We start from the raw sequence: 22,528 nt of genomic DNA, 5'->3' as shown, positions 1-22,528 counted from the left end.
TCGTTCGGGTTTTCGTAAGCTGTTAGGGACAAATCCGAATGAACTTTTTGGCCAACCCAATCATTTCCCCAAAGTTATACACCTAGCTAGTAAGTAAGAGAGACTGGGCCTATACCAAAGTTATACATATAAACATCATGTTTCATTGCTTTCAAAAGTCATCAATTAATATATGAAATACGTCTGCTCAAATTTTACAAGTAGACAAATGAGAAGATAGAAATAAAAGGCAGCATTGCCATACGATGGTTATAAAAAATAAAGATATAAAAGAAATGATAAAATTCAATATATATATTCTTTGTGCATTACATTCAGTAGACCACATTGAAGAGCTGTATTATACCTCTGTTTCTACAATATAGGTTTAGTAAAATAGTGGATGGCTTACCAAACTTTGGCTCTGTTCTAAGAATGCCCCAATGGAAATAAACATAAAATGTCTAAGAAAGCTGCTAAATAGAAAAGTCATGTATTAATTAAGAAATAATCCTGGGAAATACTCATTGTGTTGTTCAGATCAGACTACACAATAACCAGAAGGAATAAGGTCAGTTAAGTAGCAGAAATCATGCTGGAGAGCACAGGCTGTAGTCAGACCTAGATTTCAGTTCTGCCTGTATATCTTTAACCACCCTGAGTCTCCATTTCCTCATCTGCAGAATGAGGATAAATACACAAACTTCATGAGTCATAAGAATAAATGAGATCATACCTATAAGTGCTTAGCACAATAGCTGGCACATACATACTAAGTGCCACGTAATAATTATTATTATATCCTGAGTATCAATAAAATTAGACCAGAGTACTATCTATAAAATTTCATTAAACAAAAAAACTATCCACATTCTTTTGTTGTAATAAAATTTAATTGCATTTCAAACAGGTTAAAACAAGTATCTTGGCCCACGTTTTAAAATCTTTTCTACAAATTTTTTTTCTGTAAAGGTATTTAGTACATAATTCAATGTATATATCATTTAGAAATAGTCCAATTTGCCAAACCTGAATATGGAATATCTCAAATGAGTAATTCGAATCATTACTTATGGCTTGCCAAGCATCTGCAGAAAAATGATCAGTTCATAAATAAGATTATTTTAATAAATTAATAAACTATATTCCTTATCTACTCTGATAGCCTATATCCTGGAAAATGTCTATAATATTAAGTGTATTATTTAAACCAACAAACAGAAATGAAAAAGAACAATTTGTTTCTACTGTACCTTAGCTGTTTCCTTACTGCATACACTTGTTGTATTCCCTGTGATACTAGTTCTTGAATTTTATGTGCTACTTGAGGATGTAGACGTGAGGGTAATGTACAGTTCTCATCTCTAACTGCAGCTTCCTCTTCTTCAAGAGAAGACATAGGAAAAGGGGAAGGTGATAAAGGGAGGCAGGGAGTCTCTAATTCGTGATACTGATGAGCTTGCTGAGTAGGTAACTGTACATACCACCTGACAAGAAAAAATATTTAAAATTATATTACTAGACAAAGGCAAGAATCAGGGCTTCCCTGGTGGTGTAGTGGTTGAGAATCTGCCTGCCAATGCAGGGGACACGGGTTCGAGCCCTGGTCTGGGAAGATCCCACATGCCACGGAGCAACTAGGCCCGTGAGCCACAACTACTCAGCCTGCGCATCTGGAGCCTGTGCTCCGCAACAAGAGAGGCCGCGACAGTGAGAGGCCCACGCACCGCGATGAAGAGTGGCCCCCGCTTGCCACAACTAGAGAAAGCCCTCGCACAGAAACAAAGACCCAACACAGCCAAAAATCAATAAATTAAAAAAAAAAAAAAGCAACAATCATAGTTACTTATGTTAATACTCATCAGGAGAAGGAATCATCGTTTAAGAAAAATTATATGATTATATGATATTAAATAAATGTAAATTTAAAATTTTTACGTAAATTAAATAAAAATAAAATAAATATAAATAAAAGTTAAAATGTTCTGTCTTAACTCTTCTAAGATTGGCTTTATACCCAATTAAATAAAAATCTTTATAAACCTTTATAGACTTTTACTATGTCCTTAAAGTTAAGGAGGGTGCAAGATTTAGGTATACATGAAAATGGTATTTAAAATTTCATATTAAGTAAACTTTACCTCAAAATAATGAGATTTTAAAATCATCTTTTGAATTGTGTATTTTCCCATTCTTCTACCATTTTGTTCCCAAATTACAACTTCTGTGTTGTACGTATAATCCTCCTAACCAAAGAGTGGATAAAATTTAGTGCCTACGAAGATCGAGCTATGTGAGGGAATGTTCTCAGACAGGAACTCAACATACTGCCCCCATAGCACTCCAGCTCCTTTTGCCCCAATGAGCAAGAGAATCAACTAAAAGGTGAACACAGATTTCTTACAGCCATGCAGTAAAACAGATTCTAGGAAAATGAACTTATCTGATAGGATACAGTTTTAATAAATATCTTTATACAAAATGCTTGCACTGTCTGATATTGCATGAAACGGAGCCTACTTAAAAATTATACAAAATGTTCTCCAAACTGAAGAGTCTAATTATTGATTGTATTTATTTTTCATATATCTGAAACTTTTTCTAAAGATCACATAAAAACTGTATTCCATACACTTAACCCCCTTATAAATTCTTCACCTGGACTAGCACATAAATGAAAGTAAGAAAGAAAGCTAATATTTCTTATTTAAAACCTGAAGCATAAAAGATATAAAATGGAATTTTATATAGGGCTTAGAATTCATATCTGGCTGCCATAAGTAATCAAAGATGGGTTTTAAAAATATATGTAGGTGACTGCAAGTTCAGTTCCTAATAAGTATCTGAAAAAACGTACTAAATATATAATAAAATGTGTTGCTAAATATGTATTTATCATTTGGGGAAAAAACTTCCACATTGTATAAAGAATTCTTTGGTTAAAATTATCCACATTTGGACGATAAACTCAATGGCTTATACAGTGGTAAATCATTTTAATACCTAGGGAGCAACTAATAAGACATCTATCTACCTTATAAAAACCATTTCTTAATGAAATAATTGGAAAACATAATAATTTCTCTTATTACAGAATTCTTCCAAATGGAGCGAAGTAATTTGTAAAATAAAAGAACAATATAAATGTCATACCTAAGAACACCACCAGCATCTACCAAGTTCTTCTTTAGCATGTTAAAGGCTTTTTCCTGCTCCATTCGGATTATTTTCCTGTCAATTTTGGGGTCTGTAGGAACTCTATATTCAGGAAATTTCTGTACCTTTTTAATGTAAATCCTTTTTATAAGAAAAAGAAGAATTGTTTTCATTATACTATAACCTCAAGACTAACTTATCAACCACAAGTTTACTTTAGCATTAGTTTAGCAGAGTTTATAGAGAAAATTCGATTAATCTAGAAAGCATTCAGATAATTATGTGAAAGATATGCCATATTTTCCGTGTATAATACTCAGCAAGTTAATAATCATTACTTTAGTAAAAATGTCTAAATATTATGAATATTAACTTTTTTTTTTCTGGATCTGTCTCTTCTCCATTCTCCCTGAAGCTGTAAACACCTCACACCTGGATTACTTTACTACCTGCCTTCTGGAGCCTCTAGGCCTCCAGTCTTCCATTTCTTAAATCCACTAGATATATCAATGCCACAATAATTCTTTGCATTTGTACTTCTCTGTTGAAGAATCCATCTGTTCTTTAATCAAGCACAAATTTCTTAGCATTCAAGGCATTCTATATGATTCTAATTTATTTACCCATCTTTTCATCACTTCAAATATAAAATTGCTTTTCCTGTGAAGTTTATCATCTCAATGTTCCTTCCTCCTCTGATACCAAATACACAATCATGCTATATCTTTCTTTATATCATTCTCCTACCCTACCATATCTTCCTTCTAATTCTCTATCTACCAAATTCAATCTAAACTTCAGTATCCAGGTTAAGTTCCATTTTCTTTCCTGTTAATGAGTTTGCTAGGATATATTCCTTCTCTGAAGACAGTTAGCTAATCCACATATTTAACATTATATACAATACTATTATGTTGTTTTATAGTTTGTTGCTTCCTGATCTACCCCAACAATATTTTAAGTTTCCCATGATTAAGTAAAATCATATACCTCTTTTAGTCTCCCCTCCTTCCCATGGCACCCAATGTTGTTGCTGGGCACAGAGCAGATACTCAAAAAGTACTTATAGAATGATAGAGAATAAAATTATCTCTTCACGTATAGATTTTCTCCCAAGTTATATCTGAAGTTCTACATTGCTCATATTTAAAAGCAATGTTTTGTTTAATGATCTACACTGCTTATATTTAAAAGCAAAGTTTTGTTTAATGGTCAGGTTTAAATATTGTCTAAAGTTATCATTATCAGATTAAACATGAAAAGTCTTCTTAACTGGCTTTAAAAACTTCTTGAGAATGCTGGGGTTTGTGATATGAGATGTAATGCTAAAGTAAAATGTTTCAAAGCTCAACTAAATCCAACATTTACGTGTTATTTAAAAATTTTATCTTATGATTTAAAACACTTTCAATGTGTGAAAAAAGAATATTAGTAAAGAACATTACAAAAATCTTTTATTGGTGCACATTTTTCATTCTCAGCCACAGCAATGACTACTCAGTAGTCCTATTCTACCTAAAACTTACTCTGCTGGTCTTCTACGTTGCTGGTATGAATACAATTGGTAAAATCACTCTACAAAGCAACTCTGCAACACCTGTCAACATTTAAAAAGAATACAACACTTGCCCTAGCAATTTCATTTCAAGGAATTTATTCCATCAATATACTTACACAAGTGTACAAATAGGTACAATGTTATTAGCTGAAGCTTTGTATATAATAATAAAGAATATTTTCCAGAGCCTACATGTCCATTGTTGGAGGACTAATTAAGTAAATGATAATTCATCTATAAATGAAATATTATATAGCTATTAAAAAGAAGGAACCATGAAAATAACATAATTTATATGTCAATTTTATCTCACTTTTTAAAATCAGTTGATCAATCAATAAAAAGAAGTAATCGGTTCATTTAAATATAGACATGGAGCCAACTTTGAGATATACTGAGAATGAAAAAAAATAGAGTAAAACAAGGTCCTACTGTATAGCACAGGGAACTATATCAATATCCTGTGATAAACCATAATGGAAAAGAATATGAAGAAGAATATTTATACGTATAACTGAATCACTTTGCTGTACAGCAGAAATTAACACAACATCGTAAATCAACTATACTTCAATAAAAAATTTTTTTAAATGTAGAGTTGTATATATCTCTACATTCATACTAGTATGAAGCATAATAGCTGTGCAGCAAATAACTACAATAGGCATTCAGAATGGAAATGTATCAATGTGAATTCATAGCCAGAAAGAAGGTATGCTACTACCCAAATTTAAGGAAAGAAAATATTAGTAATCTTTACTGAGATCTTCAACATTTATGACAGTAGAGTATATACCTATATGCATATACACAGAATATCTTTGCAAGGTTACTCAAGAAACTGGTAAGAGTTGTTGCCTTAAAGTGGGACACAGGAAGCAGGGGTAAGAGGAAACAGATTTCACTGTATGCTTTTGGCACTGCTTAAACTTAATAAAAATGTGCATATTAGCTATTCAAAAATAAGTACTTAATAAAAAAGAAATAAAAGAAAATAAAGCTTACCGGGCTGGACAAGTAGCTTTGTAGAGTTGACAAGACCTGCTTTCCTGCTCACTGATTTTTTTTAACTGGAAACCTTTTCTTCTTGGCCCATACTGACACTCCATTACCACAGCTCTACTCCCTGTGGGCCAAAACCAACTATTGATATTTAATTCAAGTATCCATCTGTTCTGGACACTAGATTAAAAATAACTTGGTGGTGGCAATGACAAAATCTACTTCCAATTATACAACCTTAAGGAAACAAAACATCAGTAAGACTTACTAAGATGTACAAACACATAAATATAAAAGTTTATTGTAATAGTTACCAAATGTACCGCATTATGGTAAGGAAATTAGCAAATACCACATTTACTGACTGTCAACTGGTATTTACATATGTATGGTTTTTAATAATAAAATTTACTACTTTATAAGTAGAAATTAGCAAATGCTACATTTGTTAGTAAATATTAATATCATTTAAAATTTTATTTCCTTTTATAATTCCTTATTTCCTTATTTCTATTTGAGCTGTTAGAATAATGTGATTACCAGCCTCTAAGATGGCTCCCAATGATCTCTGCCTCTTAGTACTCATGTCCTTGGTAATCCCCTCCCCTTGAGCATGAGCTAGACTTACTAACTTACTTCTACTGAACATGGCAGAAGTGACAGGATGTTATTTTTGATATTAGGTTATAAAAAGACTGTGACTTCCATCTTGGGTACTTTCTTGCTCTTGCTTGGATTGCTCTCTCCTGGTGAAATCAGATATCATGTGGTGAGACAGCTCTGTGAAGAGGCCCACCTGGCAAGGAATAAGGCCTGCCAACAGCCACATGAGTGAGCGTGGAAGCAGATCCTCCCCCAGTCAAGTCCTGAGACGACGGCAGATCCAGCCAACATCTTAATTGCAGTCTTGTGAGAGAACCTGGGGCAGAACCACCTTGTTAAGCTGCTCTTGGATTCCTGACCCATAGAAACTGTGAGACAATAAATGTTTGTTGTTTTCAACCACCACATTTGGGGTAATTTGTTACAGTACCATAGATAACACAAATAAGCAGATGTGAAAACTATACAATCTAGGATTTTAAGTTGGATATCCTAATCTATGTAGGGTACAGCAAACTTTTCAAATATAAAACCCAAAACCCCAGGGACTTCCCTGATGGCCCAGTGATAGAATCCACCTTCCAATGCAGAGGACACAGGTTCGATCACTGGTCGGGGAACTAAGATCCCACATGTCACAGGGCAAGCAACGACAGAGCCCACGTGCTCTAGAGCCCACACGTCACAACCAGAGTGCCCACAAGCTGCAACCACTGAGCCTACATGCTCTAGAGCCTGCACAGCACAACTAGAGAGAAGCCCACGTGCCACAACGAAGAGCCCGCGTGCCGCAAGATCCCGCGTGCCACAACTAAGACCCAATGCAGCCAAATAAATAAATAAATATATATATTTTAAAACCCTGAAAAACACCAACCATGAATAAAAGTGTTGATAAGGCTGATAACTAACTTCTTCTAAATGATGGTAAAAGGAAAATCACAGTTTGAGAAACAATATTTTATAATACATAAAACAAAGAATTAATATGCAGAATATAAAGAACCATAAATAATTTAAAAATAAAAACTAACTACCAAACAGAAAAATGGGCAAAGACTATGAATAGGTAATTCAGAAAGGAAACAAAAGGATATTAAATAAACAATAAAAAGACGCTCAACTTCACTAGTAAACAGGGAAATGCAAATTGAAACAATACTAAGGACTTCGCTGGTTGCACACTGGTTAAGAGTCCACCTGCCAATGCAGGAGACATGGGTTCAAGTCCTGGTCCAGGAAGATCCCACATGCCACGGAGCAACTAAGCCCGTGCACCACAACTACTGAGCCTGCATTCTAGAGCCCGCGAGCCATAACTACTGAGCCCGCGTTGCCACAACTACTGAAGCCCACACGCCTAGAGCCCGTGCTCCGCAACAAGAGAAGCCACCACAATGAGAAGCCCACACACCGCAATGAAGAGTAGCCCCCACTCGCCGCAACTACAGAAAGCCCATGTGCAGCAACGAAGACTCAACACAGCCAAAAATTAATTAATTTAAAAAAATAAAACAATAGTAAGATACTCTCTCACACTCTTCAAATTGGTAAACATAAAAAATTTGACAATACTCTAAAACAACTGAATCCACTGATCAATCTTACAGTTAAAAATGCTACATAGGTAGTGATAAGAAGTACACAGCACACCTATGAAGTATTCTCGCAAAATACTTTAATCAAGATTAAATCTTCATTTAATCAAACTCATACATCTAACAGATTACAGGAAATACAGGAGATAAAAGAACATGTTAAAAAACACCAGAGATAGAATCAGCAAAATCCTGAATATGGCAAAGTGCACAGGACAAACTACCTGGGGGAAAAGAGGAGAGAAGTTTTTAGATGAGAAGAAACTTAACCAAATTTGATCCATAAACTTGGTAACTTAACCAAATTTGATCCATAAACTTGGTTTGCATGTGAATTTATACAAACCTCTGCAAAAAGAATTATGGTAAGTGGAGAAATGTGAACAATGGACAACTTATGATATTAGGAAATTACTGTTCGGACTCCTTTGGTGGTCCAGTGGTTAAGACTCCACGCTTCCACTGCAGGGGGTGTTGGGGAACTAAGATTCCACATGCCACGCAGCGTGGCCAAAAAATTAAAAATTACAACAGTAAAAAAAAAAAAATAAATTACTGTTAATTTTTTAAAGTGGGATAATGGGATATCCTTATATTTCAGATATATACTTTAATACCTTAAATACCTTATATACTTTTAGTAATTATTGATGAAACGATATCTGGAATTTCCTGTAAAATCATCTTTAGTAATTATAGATGAAATGATATCTGGAATTTCCTGAAGAAGTGGGTAGGGGTATAAATGACACAAGATTGACCACATGCTGATACTTGTTGAAGCTGGATGATGCATACACGGAGTTACGAGATTTCATACATTATTACCTCTAATTTGATATGCATATGAAAATTCCCATAGCATAAAGATTTTTAAAATCTGACAATGTCAAATCATAGAATGAATGTGCGAAAGGGAAATTTTCATACATTGCTCAAAGGACTAAAAATTGATACAGGTTGTCAATTCCTCACGTACGATTCTCATATTTAAAAAGCATGGAAAACAAAAATTTTTGGAATACATTTGGCTGCAAAACCTGACCTGAACTTTATGAGGCTATTTATAGTCTTTATTCCTTTTAGTGTGGCTATGCATAATGAATTACTGTGTTTGATTATGTGATATTGTCTATGGAATACTTGCTAGGAGTATTCTGTAATATTACCATATTATAGTCCAAAAATACAGAATTCTGAAATACATTTGGGAAAAAAAAGTTTAGAGATTTTGGACCTGAACACCACCTTAGAGAGCAACTTGAGATAATCTTGTAAAGTAATTCCACTTTAATGCACACACTCTAGTAAACTACTTACAACTTTCCAACAGAAAACATGTATCATGGAGGTCAGACCATAGAATTCTTTGTAATATTGAAAAATTGGAAACAACCTAAATGATCATTAGTAGAAAAATAACTGCAGTTTGGTCATACGCTGGAATGACCAAATTTAAGTAACAGATTATTATATAATGTTAAATTATATAATAATTAAATTGGGTTAACTAGAATTTATAGTTATCAATATGGATAGATTTCAAAAATAAGAATGAGTGAAAAGTTTACCTAAGAATATCTATAGTTTATTACTTACATATACTTTAATATGTTCAAATCAATAAAATATATTATTATAAATACAAACATGTATGATAAAGTATAAAAATACACACCAAATTCATGTAGTAGCTGCCTGAGGGGAGTTAAGAAGGGATTTAAACTGGGGAGGAGAATAAAACCTGGGCAGAAGGGGTTACATTTATCTCAGCTTCCTCTAAGTAGTTCTCTTTACCCTCAGAGGTCCAGGATGAGGCTGCAACTCTTGTAGTTAAATTAATGCCCCCATATTTCTCAAATAAATCACTTATTCTTAGGTTCTTTGGGGTCTGACTAGTCCTAGGGTGACTCTCTGGAAATTGTCTGAAACTCTACTGCTTTAGTAAACACTAGCCCAGTGTTTGAGAATGCTGTATGTAACATACCTGATACTTGAGAACCCTAATATTAGAATTCTATATAATAACTCCAGATTGTATACCAGTTCTATACAGTAACTCCTGAGTTATACACTATATAAAATGGACACCGATTTTTTTCCCAAAAGACAAATCAAGAGAGAAGGAGAGACTATCAGGATTGGATGGAAAAAAAAAAAAACACCAACCAGCTATACATATTTAAAATAATAAAACTGCTCTATGGTTTGATTTTTATTAAATAGGTCTACCCGGAATTTAAATATTTTTTACTTTCTATTTTTCAGTATGAAGTATTATTTATTTACCCTAATATACTAAAATACAATTTTACAACATAAAATAATTGGTTATATTTACTGTAAGTTTTCTTTTTAGTTTAATATGCATTTTCACCAATTAACAGTCAGTTGTCATCTACCAAAATGAAAATGTTATCACCTTAGGAAAACCACATTTTCACAACAGATCATGGCTGCTGCTGAACTTTTTAAAATAAATCTTTAAAAAAGTACCTGCATTGACAAATGGGATTCCATCATATGGGACATACTGGGATTTCCACATCAAGCGTGTAGCTGGCTTGGCTGGGCTTGGAGATTGGCGGGTCCCCCAAACACTCTGTGTTTGCTGCTTGTGAAATGTTAGAACACTTTCTAATTCAGTCTCACTTACACAGTAGCCACGGTATGAATCTCCAATTTTCTGCATGTAGAAATTCACACACATATCACTTATTCAGATATACATTTCTTACTTCCATTTTATGGTTCCATTCTTGTTCTTTATTCTTTAGCTCCCACTTTTAACTTCCACCTTGCTAATATATTCTTAAGTATTTTTGTAAGCTGTCTTAAATTCTTCCTGAAATAAGGCAAGGTATAAACAAATCATGTAAATAAATTGATATTATCTATCCACAACATTGTGAGTATCCCTCAACTAGAAGAAAAGCTTTTTCTATACCCAGAGAAATTTTTTAACTGTGATCTCTTAAACTGAAATGCATTTAGACCTAGAATTGATTCCAGGTATGTTTCTCCCTTATAGGGAATAAGAGCAGAGATGTGGAATAGAGATCTTTTCCCTCCTAATTAGACTAAACATTTCACCTGGCAAGAATACATTTAACAAAAGGAAGGTATCAACATACTGTTGTAGGTATACTTTGAGCCATAATAAAAAGAGATATTCTGATTCCAAACAATATATTATCTACAATTTCCCCTAAAAATAACGAAAATGCCTATGCTTATGAATTTTCTTCTAGCCTAGATATTTCCTCATCAAAATATCCCTACAAATAAAAGTAGGAACATTAACTCTAGCTATAGCATGTTTTTACAAATAAAATGAATGCAGCATATAATGTTGTTAATGAAAGGAAAAATTTGGAATTAGTACAATGCAGTCAGACCCATATCAGGAGATAAAAGTTTAATGCAGTATTGAAATTTGTCCAACTAACAGATTTTGGTCAAATCTAAAAAATGCCTATAAGAAAAACACCTTTAAATGGAAATTCAAAAAGTAAAAAGGACTACTAAGCAATATTTTTAAGCAAAATGCAGAAAATATTTCTTCAGCCATTAACCAAAAATGTTTTTCACTATTGATATAGCTTGGAGAAAAAGAATCCTTCAATCTTTGAGATAATTCAGGCTGCTGGACAGTTTTAACTAATTTCTTACAAGATATATGATGTTAGATTACCTACACAATGTACCATGGTGTAAAATGAAGTAATTTGGCCACATAATTGCTAATGCTTTAATGTCCATAGCATTTCATAAAGTTTATAATAATGATGTTAAAAACCCTCATCAAACTACAAGAATAGTACCTTTAGGAAACCAGTGAAAAACTATGACTAACAAAAAGTGTGAAGGGAAAAAAAATCTTACTGTCTATACATACATACGTACGTAACACTTAGAAAAGCAACAACAGTGATGATGTCCTAACAAATGTAATACATCATTAGACTTCATGATTAGACATTTTCTCAAAACATTAAAACTCAAGTAATGTTTTTCCTTGCCATATTTTAAGATTTGTTTAAAACAATGAAGCATTTTAATAATTACTCATTACCATATATGGTTTATATGTAGAAGTGCATGGTCCTTTTCCACAAAAAGTGTATAGTCTAAAAGGTATATAATAGTGAACAACCCAAGCTAGCAAATAATTAAGAATGGTAATGGTAATAATTATCAAAGAATTTTAAGAGATAAATAAGGACTTCCCCAGTGGCGCAGTGGATAAGACTCCGCGCTCCCAATGCAGGGGGCCCCAGGTTTGATCCCTGGTTAGGGAACTAGATCCCACATGCATGCTGCAACTAAGAGTTTGCATGTCACAACTAAGGAGCCCGTGAGCTGCAACTAAGGAGCCTGCCTGCCGCAAAGAAGAGCCGGCACAACCAAATAAATACATAGATAAAATTTTAAGAGATAAATAGGTAAAAGATAAAGTAATCATTAGACTATTACAGAAAAGACATATAGGACTTGCATTGGGATTTGAAGAATAGTAGTTAGAAAGGTTAGTACAAGAAAAAATAACATATTAGGAAATGGAAATAAACACAAGTGAAGGAGGAGATAAAGGAAGATTCTGAAGTGTGTGTACCAAGTAGGAATACTTGGTTAACACGAATGAAAGATGAATTGGAGAAAAGCAGGAAATAAAAAAGGATAAGATAAGGTGATACCTGATTATAGAAGACCTTGAAAGCTAGTAACAAGTGGCTAAATGATGTGGAAAAATAACACTGAGCTTATTGGGCAGTGAGAAAAGACAATGAAAGTAATATTTAAAGATAAGTAGTTTTAGAAAACTACACAGTAAGGACTAGAAATGGAAAAGTCAAAGAGATTAATGGGAAGGCTGTTACCATAATTGAGTTCAAGATAACAAAGGTCTGTGGGAAAAGCTCCCTTTAAACCACTTTAAAGAAAAAAACTAAAAGAATCAGGTGACTATCTGAATATGGGAAAGGAAGAAATTAGTCTAAAACTTTGTATCTAAGGAGATGGTATTTGTTATTACACAGACAAGGAATTTAGGAAGTAGAGCTAGTTGTGGTATGGCAGATAATTTCTCTTTAGATATGGTGAATTTGAGGTGAAATCTAAGTAAAGCTTCAAGTAAGTAGCTAGAGATCTGGGACAAAAGCAAGGGCAGAATTAAAGAACTGGTGATAGAGATTTGGGAATCATTTTTATAAAACTGAGAATTGAAAGTCAACAAAGCTGTTAAGCTCTACAAGGGATAAAATGTAGAGAAATAAGACAAGGTCAAATGGTGACTCTTGAAGAATTTCTGCTGAGAATATGAAAAGAAATAAATGCCAAGCAAAGAAACAGAAGGAATGATTAAAGGATAAAAAGTAGAGAAACATGACAGTGAAGTTTTATGGAAGACAAGGGAAAAGAGTTGTAAGAGAAGAAATGAAATGACAGTGAAGTGTGAAGGGATTTATAAGATCTCTGCTTTAACAGAGCTTACAAGCTCTAAGGAATAAAAGAGCACAAACATGAACAAAATATTACAGATACAGCTTCTATTAGTTGTACTCAAAAGTGGACATTTTGGGATGAATTGTAGTTATAATCAACTAAGTGAATCTACATAAGGATTATTTTTTAACTCACCTCACAGCTCCTAAGACGACAGGCCCATATAGGTGTGTTAGAAGAAAGTGGCTGGAGTGGAGCCAAAAAGGGTTCTTCAAGTATTCTGGGATGGGGGGGCATATATAAATATATATTACAAGTTACACACACACACACACACACACACACACACACACACACACACACAGCATTCAGTTGCTTTATCCTCTTAGCCAGTCAAAGACAATACTGAGGTCATCAATTAGAAATTGTAATAATAATGGCAGATCGGTCTGATGGATGTAATTATGCTTTTTTTAATCATTACTATTTTATCAATTGCTAAAGCAAAAGTCTAACTTTGTTCTTCCAAATACCTGTAGTTTCAACAAATTCAAGTGTTTTATATATCTTTCTCAGAGCTTATTTTGTATTCTCACATAATTATTTTTCATTTAACAAAAAATGAGTGAATAAACCATCTTCAGGTGACTTATTAACAGTAACAAGATATTACGTCAAGTTCTAAAGTTAAATGTCACAAATATTATGTTACCTTTAAAATATTTCATAGAACAATTAAAATATAATACAAAACCCATGTCTATATTTCCCTAAATTATTATAAACAGTGTTATTTTTAGGCAAAAATAAAAGCTGAAATAGACATTAACAAAAAACATTTTAAACACTTTACCACAGAGGAATTAAATGCATAAAAATGTGATGAACCATTAAAAATTATAGGACCTAGAATGGATATTTCTTTTTTTAAAAAACTGTATTAGTGCCAGATGTTTACAGATTGCTTCAAAAGATAACAGGCAAATGTCACTGAGGAAAAGTAGCACGTTGGCCTTTTATAGATTCTAAAGTAGCTCCCTTATTGCCAAGATGTTATTAAAATGATTAAGGATGTATTTGATGATGGTTTATTCTATTTTCTGAATTTCTGATCTTTTCTATAGTCAGCCAGCTTTAAATGTGATAATGTAAAAAGAGATTTCCATGGTGATGTTCAAAGATGAGCTCCTCTTTCTCATTGACTCACCTGGTCACTGTCTTTTTGGGCAATGTGAGGGATGCATGTGGATGAAGAATGTAACTACTGTTACTGTCTGCTAGAGAATCCACTCTTACAGTTGGTAAGTTTCCGTCACTGGGTTTCTCTTCAGAGACATCTTAACAATAAGAACAAGAACAAAGCAACATCAATATCTTGAATAAGACCATGAGAATGTAATGAACTGGAACTAATACATTTGAAATAGGAAAGATATACTCTGAAGCTAAAGATAATAAAACTTATACTTTATTGAGAATTTCTCTGATAAACTTGTTTACTTTTAAACTGTAATACTGACTACTAAAGTTTTGGAACTTATATTGAACAGCTAGGATATAAAAGTGGTAGAAGTAATTGTTATATTAATAGTATCACAATATAATAGGAAAATGTAAGACTAATTCTTTTAGTTTCTATACCATGTTTGTAATGTTTTCTGCAAACTATGTTTTCTTTTCCTTAAGTTGTAACAACTGTTATCAAAGACAAAGAATCATAACACTAAAGTAAGAATTATTTGCCCTAAACCATTATCTATGAAAACATGACAACAGTGTAGCTATGATGTTAGAAAAGAGATTCAAATAGGTGGAAAAGGAAGGGAAGAAAAAGGAAAAGAACGAATAGGGATAATATCAAATAGGTAGAAAAAGAATAAAATAAAAAGAAATAGGGGGACTTCCCTGGTGGTGCAGTGGTTAAGAATCTGCCTGCCAATGCAGGGGACACGAGTACGAGCCCTGGTCCAGGAAGATCCCACATGCCACGGAACAACTAAGCCCATGTGCCACATACTGAGCCTGCACTCTAGAGACCATGAGCCACAAGTACTGAGCCCACATGCCACAGCTACTGAAGCCCGCACGCCTAGAGCCCATGCTCTGCAACAAAAGAAGCCACCGCAATGAGAAGCCCGCACACCACAACAAAGAGTAGCCCCCGCTCGCTGCAATTAGAGAAAGCCCACATGCAGCAACAAAGACCCAACACGTACAAAAATAAAAAATAAATAAATACGGACTTCCCTGGTGGTGCAGAGGTTAAGAATCTGCCTGCCAATGCAGGGGACATGGGTTCGAACCCTGGTCCGGGAAGATCCCACATGCCGCAGAGCAACTAAGCCTGTGCTCTAGAGCCCATGAGCCACAACTACTGAGCCCACAAGCCTAGAGCCCATGTTCCACAACAAGAGAAGCCACTGCAATGAGAAGCCCGCGCACCACAACGAAGAGCAGCCCCCGCTCGCCACAACTAGAGAAAGCCCATGCACAGCAACGAAGACCCAATGCAGCCAAAAAATAAATTAATTAAAATAAATAAATAAATTTATTAAAAAAAATGGGGAGTATGATTCTTTCTGAATCTGAAGGAACAAAGAGGAAAAAAGCAAAGAGGATGAGAAGAATAGTTAAAAAAAAAAAGTGTCACATGTCTAACAACATTGATAAAAATATAAAATAAAAATTTCTCCAGTAGCTATTAGCACCATGTTCTTGTTATTGTTGCTGTCATTATTACTGTTATTAAAATTAAGAAGAATTTATTTTATGCTCACTGGTCATTTGGGAGGAAGCAAGAGTCAACCAGCTTCACAGAATTCCAAAATGAAATAGACAGCTAACCTAGACAGGAGTTGAAAAATGAACTTGAAATTTATTTGGGCTAAGAAACTTTTTCTAATCATTCAGTTCACAATCTTACCCAAAGAGATCAATTTTAGCACTGACTTTCATGAGGTGATTTTCTGAATATACGTTTGTTCTTTAAAACGTTCTTAAATCCCCTATATCCCATGATTACTCACCCTGAGGACTATTCACATCCACAAGCTGCCCCTGAGGTACAATCACTTGTGTCGTTCCTGTCTGGGTAGATGGAATTACACGCAGCACCTGTCCATTTTCTGATGGGCTGGCAACAATCATCTTGGAGGCATTTTAAAAAAATCAAATGCATAAGTCTACAATGATTCAAAAGAATCATTACTTAAAAAATTAGTAGACATGCCTACCTCTACAGCAGATACTATCATTTTCTTCGCTTTATAGATGAAAACACTGAGGTACCTAAAAATTTTTTCCCAAAGTCTCACAATTGATAAGTGGTAAAGCTAGGATTCAAAACAGGCAGTTTGATCCTATGTCCTATGATCTTAACCACCTATGATCTTAATCATTACATGGACGTGAGGTCTAATTACTTAGTAACCTGAACAAGTAAGTCTCTGACTACACTAAATATATTTACTTTTTTCTACTTACTGTATTATCCACACGTTTGACCTATTTGTGTGATAATCACTGGTCTCATATTTTAAGTCATTTTCATTTAAAAACAGTAACTTAGATGTCTAATTAAACAGGATTTATTTTTATATCTCTGCATTTTTATATATCCTGTCTTGGTCTATAAGAAATACTACAGAGTGACCCAAAAGTCTGAAAACATAGGGGAATTGTATATTTATTATTTCCTTTGGTGTTTTTGTTTGGTTTTTTCAGTTTAACAAATGAACTCCTTGCCTCAAATTTAGAGGAATGTCAACTAAGAAAGCGTCTAAAGTTGAAGAAAAACATTTTGAGCCTATCATTTAAAAATATAACTAATATATTATTTAAAATTAAGTTTATCCTATATTTCCAGACTTTCTGGATACCTTATAAACTTTATTACCTAAAAACTACTCTTCTACTAACAGTTTTACTGTTTTACCTGAAATCCCCTGTCCTCAGTTTTCCCTAGGGCAAATAACTGTCCTTAATCATTCCAACCCACTTTCTCAAACTTCCCTTTTGCTATGTAAAACATGAAAACTTTGCTGATGGCCTGATAGAGACGGCATCACTTTTAGAGAGGGTCATTTGAAAAACTTTAAATTTGGAAAAAAAAAAACCACCCTTAAACCTCAACAAAACAGTAAGCTTTCAATATAATCATAAACATTTCCCAGAAATTAAGAGTAGAAATTTTTTCCTTCCCTCAGTGTTTGTCAAGTTTCTTGAGATAAAAATATCTTGCCATATCTCTTATACCTCTTATTACTTCAGCATGAAAATCAACTGTAAACTCTGAGGATGATAATTCCTTTTCATTTGTGGAGTTCATACTAAGCAGCAGGACTTTACATGCATTGGGTTGGCCAAAAGGTTCGTTTGGTTTTTTCTGTAAGATAGCTCTAGTAGCACTTAGTTGACTTTAACTTCATTCAAAACAATTTTGTTAGATTTTATGTGACAGCTGTCATATCAGTGTGCATTTAAAAAAAGACTGATCAAAATTGGTGAATTTTTTTATAAATGTTTATTGGCATCATAATTTTTTTTTTTTTTTGGTTGCGCCGGGTTCTAGTTGCTGCAGGTGGGCTCCTTAGTTGCAGCACGTGGGCTCCTCAATTGCGGCCAGTGGGCTCCTTAGTTGCAGAATGTGAACTCTTAGTTGCTTCGTGCATGTAGGATCTAGTTCCCTGACCAGGGATGGAACCTGGGCCCCCTGCAATGGGATCTCGGAGTCTTAACCGCTGCGCTGCCAGGGAAGTCTCAAAATTGGTGAATTTTTGTGTAGCCATTTTAATACTGAAGATGGAAGGAAAAAAACCCAACATTTTTGGCATATTATGCACTTTATTATTTCAAGAAAGGTAAAAATGCAACTGAAACGCAAAAAAAGATTTGTGCAGTGGCATGGAGAAGGCGCTGTGTCTGACTGAATGTGTCAAAAGTGGTTTGCGGGCTTCCCTGGTGGCGCAGTGGTTGAGAGTCCGCCTGCCAATGCAGGGGACACGGGTTTGTGCCCCGGTCTGGGAAGATCCCACATGCCGCGGAGCGACTGGGCCCATGAGGCATGGCCGCTGAGCCTGCGCGTCCGGAGCCTGTGCTCCGCGACGGGAGAGGCCCCAATAGTGAGAGGCCCGTGTACCACAAAAAAAAAAAAAAAAAAAAAAAAAAAGTGGTTTGCGAAGTTTCGTGCTGGAGATTTCTCGCTGGATGATGCTCCACGGTCAGGTAGACCAGTTGAAGTTGATAGCGATCAAATCGAGACATTGAGAATAATCAACGTTATACCACGCAGGAGATAGCCGACATACTCATAATATCCAAATCAAGCGCTGAAAATCATTTGCGCCAGCTTGGTTATGTGAATCGCTTTGATGTTTGGGTTCCACATAAATTAAGCAAAAAAACCCTTCTTGACCGTATTCCCGCATGCGATTCTCTACTTAAACGTAATGAAAACGTTCCATTCTTAAAACAAATTGTGACCGGCAATGAAAAGTGGATATTGTACAATAATGTGGAATAGAAGAGATTGTGGGGCAAGCGAAATGAACCTACACCAAAGGCCGGTCTTCATCCAAAGAAGGTGAGGTTGTGTATATGGTGGGATTGGAAGGGAGTCCTCTATTATGAGCTCCTTCTGGAAAACCAAATGATTAATTCCAACAAGTACTGCTCCCAGTTAGACCAACTGAAAGCAGCACCCGACGAAAAGCATCCGGAATTAGTCAACAGAAAATGCATAATCTTCCATCAGGATAACGCAAGGCCGCATGTTTCTTTGATGACCAGGCAAAAACTGTTACAGCTTAGCTGGGAAGTGCTGATTCATCCACCATATTCACCAGATATTGCACCTTCGGATTTCCATTTCTTTAGATCTTTACAAAATTCTCTTAATGGAAAAAATTTCAATCCCCTGGAAGACTGTAAAAGGCACCTGCAAGAGTTCTTTGCTCAAAAAGATAAAAAGTTTTGGGAAGATGGAATTATGAAGTTGCCTGAAAAATGGCAGAAAGTAGTGGAACAAAAGGGTGAATACATTGTTCAATAAAGTTCTTGGTGAAAACGAAAAATGTGTCTTTTATTTTTACTTAAAAACCAAAGGCACTTTTTGGCCAACCCAATATTACGTTATTTAATCTTCATCATATGTATATAAACTATATACATTTTATACATGCGGAAATTGCAACACAGTGTTTACAAAACTCATTCAAGGTAACTCAGAGCTATATAGTCCTGAGCTGAAATTCAAACCCAAGCAGTCTGACTCCTTTTAACCACTACTTTGTACTGTCTCCCAATATCTGATGATGTTACTTAACCTAAAAAAAGACAAAAATAAAACAATACGAAAACCCTAATGGACTTCAAAAGGCAATAGTAATAATACTGTTGTTAATTCTTTACTCCCTGTAAATGAGATTAAATATGTGTGAAAATTTTTCATTCATTCTTAGAAAATAAGAATGCTGTGGTTATTTTTCAATCCAAATAAAACACATATAATAAAGTTATAATTTATTCAATCATATGAAAATTTCATAATTAAGACTGATCTGTGGAATATCCCCTTAATTTTGAAACTGTTTCCCAAGCACAGTGGAAAAGCATCTCCTCCATTTTCTGTTTCCTTAGCTTATTCCACCTGTTACCTAAAAACCTATTTTTAATTCATATAATTTGACAATGGTGATGATAATACTACTTTTTCTATTACCAAAAAAAGTAATTATCTTTAATCTTTGCTATGAAAATAAACATAGTTTTGAAGAGTCATCTGCTGCAATACATTTTCTTTGAGGCCGACCATGAAAATCACCAGAAAATCTTGGCTAATGAGTAGTTTTATATTTACTGGGCTCTTTGTGTACAATATTTCTAGTAAATGAAAAATATCATCCCTGCTTCACTCTAAAACCTCCTCTCATCCACTGCAGGTTTACCCACTACAGAATCTTTACTAGTTCCGTGAAAGCTTCTATGTGAAAAAAATCATACTTCAAAACAAACAAACAAAAAAGTCATTTTTTACAAAAAGCTCCACTTGGTGGAGACATTGATAATGGGAAGACCATGCATATATGGAGGCTGGGGGTATATGGGAACTCTCTGTATTTTCTTCTCATTTTGCTGTGAACCTAAAACTGCTCTTAAAATTAAAGTCTATTAAAATAAACAATAAAAACAAAAAATCTCCACTAAGTTTCCCAGAATATCACCACCTTCTGATCTTTGGTTCTTTGGAGAAGATGGCTTCTAACACTCCATGTTCCTTACATTTATTTTCATGCCCATGCCACATGTTTCCTATTTCACAACTTCAAGCAACCCTCTGTATCATCTCCTACCGCAAACAATGTAAAATCACCTTTATAATCACTTCAGATAGAACGTTTAATACAATTACAAAGAGAATGGGAACTCGAACTTTTTTCAGACCCAGACAAATAAGCAACTTTAACATGCTTTTTAGGAAAGGTACCATGTGTAAAATGATAACCCTTCATACATTTAGACTCTTTTATCCTTCCATTAGAACACACAGACTTTCTAAATGTTCTGATAGAAACTAGAATAAATGTCAAATAAGAGGGGAAATTACAGAAGTATTTCATTTTGAACATGAAATATTAAAATGTATTGGTTCACATCTAGATTATTTGTTGCATATTAACCTCTGCTAGTGATGCAGTATGATTACAGAAGCTTACCCTAACTTTGCATTTCAGTCCTGAAGCCCAGAAATATGTTGAGCCTGAACATACACACAAAAAAGTTGTCTACAGTTAGCCACCTCTCAACCAATTACTCTCAATGCCAAAATTTAGCTGAATTATAAGGGAGCAAAAGGACATAGATTAACTCTAGAATGCTCTAGACTAGAAACAAAAATAAGAATTTTGGGTTAAATGCTTGCCTACTTAAGTATAATTTATAATTGAAGTTATGATTTTAAAAATAATTTTTATTATTGAATTAAAATTTGTTGTAGAAAATTTGGAAAATACAGGCAAACAAAGAGATACATTATTCTTCATATTATTACTGATATAAATATATTATTAGTCAGAGAGCAATTTAGAACTTTTTCTCATTAATTTTATTTGAATCATAACCATCTATCACCACATCTATTCAACTGTGAACTTGGTCGTACATATTTTTGGCTAACAGTTTAAAGCAGCACTGTCAACTTTATGCATTGTTATTCACATGACACCTACATATCTACTTACAAAGATCAGTAAGGGTATGTCTAAATTCCATTATTCCACTGGTACTTCCATTGCTTTCTTTTTCTTCAAGAAAGCATACCAGCAAAAAAAATAAAAATAAGAAAAAATAAATAAAAATAAATAAATAAAAAAAAAGAAAGCATACCAGCACACAAATCAGTAACTGAGATGTTGATAGAGCAAACAACATTGAGTTCAGTCAAATGTATATACAAAAAATAAATGTAAGTTATATGTAAGCTCTGGGACTTTAGCACTAGTGACAGATTATATTACATTTCCAACTGATCTCAAAGTAGCAGTTTGCCTAGACATAGTAGCTGGGACCTACTGGTTTGAAGTACTCTGTAGTCCTGAAAGGAAATCTTTTAAAATCCTTATATAACTTAAAAATGAATGTCATGGAAACAGTATTTTCAAAGCAATATAAAGCAATAGTGTCAAGAAATTAAGGTCATCTAGTAAGACTAATACATTTTGCTAAATAGCAGAAAACTGGTTATTTTAAAAACGTACTCACCATTTGCTCATTAGAATCCCCCAATGACTGAAGCTCATATTGAATAGGTTGCCCATTTTGGTCCACTAGGTGGAATTGCTCTGCAGAAAGAGTCTGCGTCTGAGTCAGGGGCCCTGGTATATTCTGTGATGTGAGTGAATTATCCACTGCAGTAGTAATGGGTAAAACTCTAGGGGAACCATCTTGTCCAAAAGAAGGCTCACTGGAGTCCATACAGCTTAGATGCTTTTGCAAAGAAAAAAAAAAAAATCACTTGAGTGTTTGTAAAATAAGTTACAATTTTTAAAAAATAGAATGTTTTTAATAAAAGATGGAGACACATTCATTTTTCAGTTAATTATTCACTTTACTTTTTGCAAGGGTTATCAATTCACAGACTGATATAGACAGAAGTTCTTAAGTGAAACTGTTGATTTTTATTATATTTTAT

The 22,528-nt window shown here is 34.2% G+C and overlaps 1 protein-coding gene across 7 annotated transcripts in view; it reads right to left on the bottom strand.

The window, feature by feature from the left end:
* The window catches only part of CARF (calcium responsive transcription factor), a 97,007-nt gene that overhangs the window by 57,924 nt on the left and 16,555 nt on the right, over positions 1-22,528 (bottom strand). For 4 of the 7 annotated variants that reach the window (XM_049712349.1, XM_049712346.1, XM_049712348.1 and 1 more), the window contains exons 3-10: positions 22,099-22,323; positions 16,368-16,488; positions 14,549-14,678; positions 13,537-13,621; positions 10,393-10,582; positions 5,699-5,819; positions 3,133-3,276; positions 1,233-1,466 (exon numbers count right to left, since the gene is read on the bottom strand). In XM_049712349.1, the coding sequence (XP_049568306.1) occupies positions 1,233-1,466; positions 3,133-3,276; positions 5,699-5,819; positions 10,393-10,582; positions 13,537-13,621; positions 14,549-14,678; positions 16,368-16,488; positions 22,099-22,323 (1,250 nt within the window). Of the gene's footprint in view, positions 1-1,232; positions 1,467-3,132; positions 3,277-5,698; positions 5,837-10,392; positions 10,583-13,536; positions 13,622-14,548; positions 14,679-16,118; positions 16,186-16,367; positions 16,524-22,098; positions 22,324-22,528 lie in introns of those variants that run through there. The other 3 variants (XM_049712350.1, XM_049712351.1, XM_049712352.1) reach the window with 3 other exon arrangements.

Source organism: Orcinus orca, chromosome 7, assembly GCF_937001465.1.
Source record: "Orcinus orca chromosome 7, mOrcOrc1.1, whole genome shotgun sequence".
Taxonomy (NCBI): Eukaryota; Metazoa; Chordata; class Mammalia; order Artiodactyla; family Delphinidae; genus Orcinus; species Orcinus orca.
Note: the sequence above shows the minus strand (reverse complement) of the source record. Positions and strands in the feature narration are given on the sequence as shown.